Genomic DNA, 4,831 nt, shown 5'->3' on the forward strand with positions numbered 1-4,831 from the left:
AACAACAACAACAACATCTCTGTTGTTGGAAAAAGACAATTGATGGAATAGTAAGATGTAAGTATGTCTATTCAATTATTATGTATCGGATTTGTAACTCTGTTTTCCCCTATGTTGAAATTTCAATAAAATCAGTTCACGTAAAAAAATATTAAACAACAACAACGATAATAGCTTAAAAATACAACATTAAAAAGCTAACTTTCCTCAGTAACACATTATAATAACCAAAATAAACTGTTTAACTAATTATTACTAGCTCAAATAATGCTGCATCATTAATAAACCCCGGATGTGTCGTGGCTGACCAGATGTCTTTTAAGCACAAGTGAACATTTCACCAGGAATAAACAAATCACTGGGACAGTTGTTATATATAACAAAATTTGAAATTAAAAGGTGTCCATTTGTGTAGAACATTTTGTTGTGCAACCTCTTGTTCATTGTGCAATGCTGATGCTCCTGCCAAAACATCAATCATTTACATGTATTGATCTAATACTTGACTGTTATAAAGCGTTCCATATAAACATTTCCTCAGTTTACATTCAAATTTGATATTTTGACAAATTACACAATTTATTATTCCACTTTTATTAATACAACACCCGTGTAACCACCTATACTTTAAATTTGATATACTTTTCTTTTAGGAAATGTCTTGTGTACTTTCACCCTTCAGGCATGTCCAGATGTAGGCTACTCATTATTTACATAAGTGACGGGTTTTCTCTGACTGTCCTACTTTCCTGTAAACAGTGCTTGAGTCACACACGGGTAGTCTCTGTCAGGATATAACTGAGGGGAATTAGCAGAGTTTTGGAATAACTGGGCATCTAAACAATAAAAGGTACGCTCGTTTTGTAAATGTTTTACCATTTTAGACTGAGCTTCAGTCAGGGAACTTAGATAGCCTAATCTACATTTCTATGTGATTCCTTTTTCTTCGCTTTCTTCTTATATTATAGCTACATTCATGAAATTATTTTTGTTCGAAGTAAATATATTCTCAAAAACAAACGAGGAAGCTCTTTGCTAGGAATAAATCATCAGCTTAAAAGCAAAAAAATAACCATTTGAACTTCAACTTTTGAAGCTCGTGAAGATGAATTCCTGGCTCATGCACGCGCTCTCGGTGATGTTCGTCTTCTGTTCCCGTGACGCCATCTCGTGTCCAAAGCGATGCACGTGCCACTTCAGCGCCAAAAGCACCGAGGTGGTGTGTCCTGATGCTGGCCTCTCTCATTTCCCTGGAGACGGTCTCCCAGGCAACACCACCTCCTTAACCATCCAGTTCACCAACCTGAGCGTGCTGACCTCTCAACACCTGAAAGCCATCCCACTGCTAGAGGAGTTACACCTGCCCGGAAACAAACTGAGCAGCTTACCAGCAGATCTTCTGAAGGACCTTCATTACCTGCACACCATAGACCTCACGGGTGAGTCCGTGTGTAGAAAAGCTCCTTGTGTAGGCTTGAGGTTAAGATTCACATGTATTTTGTAGCTATATGTGCGTGGAAGTCGCAATGAGCCGTTTGTGGAGTGAGAGACAAACATCTCTTCCTTTTTACTAGTGTTGTGGAGAAAAGTCTTCTCTTTCTTGCAAATGAAGCATAATTACTTCCAGAAATCAAAATGAGACTTTATTGAACAAAGCAAGAAAGCCGAGATGCCTATACAGGACATCTGACCATTTCACTCGCAACTCACACTTTTGTACAGTTTTAACCAATGATCTTATTTGCAGGTGTTCTCCTCCCTTTTCTCTTCTTTGAATCTCCCCAACACGTTCGCCACAGTTACTATGTTCTTCTCTTCGTAAGGGTTGCCGAATGCCAACCAGTCAAAAACATATTTCGATTGTATGAAGACCATGTTGAAGCAATGTGTTTGAACCAAACAATGTGTTTGAACCAAAAGAGCAACTTTCCATCAGTTCAGATGCCAACCACAAGCAACATCAGCTAAAATCCCTTTGCAGGTCATGTAGGCAATGAGGCCTACAAAACACATCTAGCTTTTTTCAAACTATTCTACAATTGTTTTCTATAGAATGAATAAAATATGTCATCACTAGTTACAGCACGAAAAGAAAAACGTATAGGGGTACAACGAATAAATACATCATAAAAGTGGTTTGTTTGTTTAAAAATCTGAGCAAAAATAATGTTTTTAATAATGTCTAAGTTAATACTTGTTCAAAACAATCACTTTAGACAAGTTTGTACTGTTTTCGGTTTATTTTGATAACATCATTTATTTCTATAAATAGGCTATACTGTCATTTAAATGTTTTATTTTATGTTAAAAATACAGAAACATAATTATTTAAGCATTGAATGAGATCCCACAATAATTTAATCAAGCTTTACAGTAGTAATAAATAAATATATCTTATTAAGTGTATATCTTATTATATGACATATCTTTATTTTATTTTATATGGTTTCTTTATATATATATATGGCGATTAATCTCTAAGGTGGACACCCGATTAGATAAATCTAACCATGTCAACAAATAGAAAAGTCAGCCAGCTGTTTATCATGTTAATTATTGTGCCTTTTACCCCGAATACCTTTATATATTCCTCTGTTATTGAAAAAAAATGTTGCTTTAATTAGCTAAAACATTAATAAGACCCAGTGGTGGATTTAGACTCTTTTGGTGACCCTGGGCACTGACACCTAAAATTTACATTCAGTTATTATTATTTTACAAAGTAATTCATATTAATAAACTTATCTGACAACAGAAGGTTACATCAAAATCAGGTTACCACTTTTTGCAATGTACTGTATAAATGATAAATTATAACTTGTGAACCCAAATGTTGTAGATAACCTGCTGCAAGTATGCAACATTAAACATTTTAGAACTAGTGAACCCAACTGTTACAGGCATAATATAATAAACATGTTTCACTTCAAGATACGATATACATTTAAACAAAGCATGTTGCAAAATATTATTAAAAAAAAAAAACTGAACTAAATCTAGACAAAAATGAAATGCAAACATGCCAAGGTTTTAGACTGGTCTTGCAATAACATCTCTATAGCTACATGGTTTTGTGAGGTTTTGAACTGAAAATAAAATTTAAAAACTCGTTAACACTGCCTTTTTCTGCAACTTCTTTGCAAAGTACAACGTTAAGAAAAGCCCTGAGCTGAATTTCTTTGCTGTTTAGTGGTTTGAAAGAGAATAAAGTCAAATCAAACAGCGTGTCGTACATTTATCTCAGGAGTCATTCAATGTAAAGAAAGCTCGTTACTTCGCTAGAGTATGTCGCTAAAATCGTAAATATATTGTTAAAGAATGTGCACTGCGTTGAATATGCGTTATATTTTATGTTATATTTTCAGAAATCTCCCAATTCGGTCAAAAAAAGCCTTGAAGGCAGTTTTCTCAGACACGTTTTTATGACAGCCAAAACCACTGAAATGGTGTAGCAGGTCACAGCCTGTTTTCTAACTCTTCTCATCCAAACTGTGCACAGACAATGAACTTCGAGAGCTGCCTGCGTATGTTTTCCATCATGCTCCACTCCTCAACCTGGTGCTGAAAGACAACCGCATCTCCAACCTCCACCCAGACTGGCTGCCCAGCAACAGCAATCTCACATGGTTGGATTTGTCCGGAAACCATCTTATGAAATTCCCAATGGCCCAACTCCAAAGTCTGAGTCAGCTAAAGATTCTGCACCTCTCGCAGAACAAACTCGAAGAGCTTCCAGTCGGGTGTCTGGATGCTCACCCTGCTCTAGAGAGACTTCATTTGGACCAGAACAAAATCCAGTCCCTGGATGTGAAAGCCTTTAGTCATTCTGCTAACCTGACTCACATCTTCCTGCAGAAAAATCGACTAGACGGCCTCCCGCCACCTGTATTTCAAGGGCTCAAGCGCTTGGAGTATGTTGACCTCAGTGAAAACAGGCTGCAGTTTCTGTCTCCTGGCATATTAGATATTAATACCAGTTGGGTGGAGTTGACCTTTAACCCGTGGCATTGTGACTCTAAAATAGAGTACCTGTGGAGGAAACTGACCATGGAGTCGCTGCAAACAGAGCCCAAATGTGCTACACCAGAGAATCTGAAAGATCGTGTCATTGCAACACTCACCCGCAAAGAAATGGGCCTGCCGGAGTAAGAGGAAAGTGAAAGGAAATGTGTTTAAAAAGGAGGGAGCGGGGACTTTTAAAGCAACTCGCCGTAATGGATCTCACAAAAATGGATCATGTGAATGTTTGCAAACTGCATTGCAAATAAAGCAAAATTTAAACTTTAATCTTTTTTTTTTTTTTTTACAAAAATTGCAACAGCACATATCATTTAAATTATTTATAATCCCATTTTAAAGTAATTGTCACTTAAACATAAAAAAAATAAAAAAAGGTAAAAAAAAATAATAATAATGAAAAAAAGACTGACACATTATAGATCATTTTATGATGATTAATATTCAAACACTTCTGATGCAAAATTTTGACACAAGATCTCATATAGCCTACATTACCGGTAGATTATAAAGACGGACAATTACAACCTAAAATCAATTCATCGCACTCTCAACATTTTCCACAATGGTCTATGGTCAGCAGTCAAATTCTTCTGACACTGAAGTTCTTTGACATGAATAAATTATGGACAAATAAGTGACGGACCACACAGCCTTTTTTCTTCAACTTTTATTTGAAATGATTTAACGCAGGGGGAAACCGAGCATCATGTTTGTGGAGATATAAAAGTCTTTACCAAAAAAACAATCCACAAAATGTTTATGTCATGTACTCATGACCATACCAGGCTCAAGCATCCCACTAACTCTATCT

At 36.2% G+C, this 4,831-nt stretch overlaps 1 protein-coding gene across 1 annotated transcript; it reads left to right on the top strand.

Moving 5' to 3' along the window:
* Positions 1 to 734: 734 nt before the first annotated feature.
* Positions 735 to 4,151, top strand: si:dkey-90m5.4 (leucine-rich alpha-2-glycoprotein). Its single transcript, XM_056259782.1, has 3 exons — positions 735 to 850; positions 1,097 to 1,439; positions 3,500 to 4,151. The coding sequence occupies exons 2-3, from the start codon at positions 1,106 to 1,108 to the stop codon at positions 4,147 to 4,149; spliced, it is 984 nt and encodes a 327-aa protein (XP_056115757.1). The 5' UTR covers positions 735 to 850; positions 1,097 to 1,105; the 3' UTR covers positions 4,150 to 4,151.
* The last annotated feature ends 680 nt before the right edge of the window (positions 4,152 to 4,831 follow it).

The sequence above is a fragment of the Rhinichthys klamathensis genome, unplaced genomic scaffold (genome assembly GCF_029890125.1).
Source record: "Rhinichthys klamathensis goyatoka isolate OS25496 unplaced genomic scaffold, OSU_Roscu_1.1 h1tg000170l_1, whole genome shotgun sequence".
Lineage (NCBI taxonomy): Eukaryota > Metazoa > Chordata > Actinopteri > Cypriniformes > Leuciscidae > Rhinichthys > Rhinichthys klamathensis.

Bases quoted from the DNA above. Each gene is read 5' to 3' on its own strand.
- si:dkey-90m5.4 (XM_056259782.1), top strand. From the start codon at position 1,106: ATGAATTCCTGGCTCATGCACGCGCTCTCGGTGATGTTCGTCTTCTGT. The intron at 1,440-3,499 runs GTGAGTCCGTGT...AACTGTGCACAG, and splicing joins GCACACCATAGACCTCACGG to ACAATGAACTTCGAGAGCTG.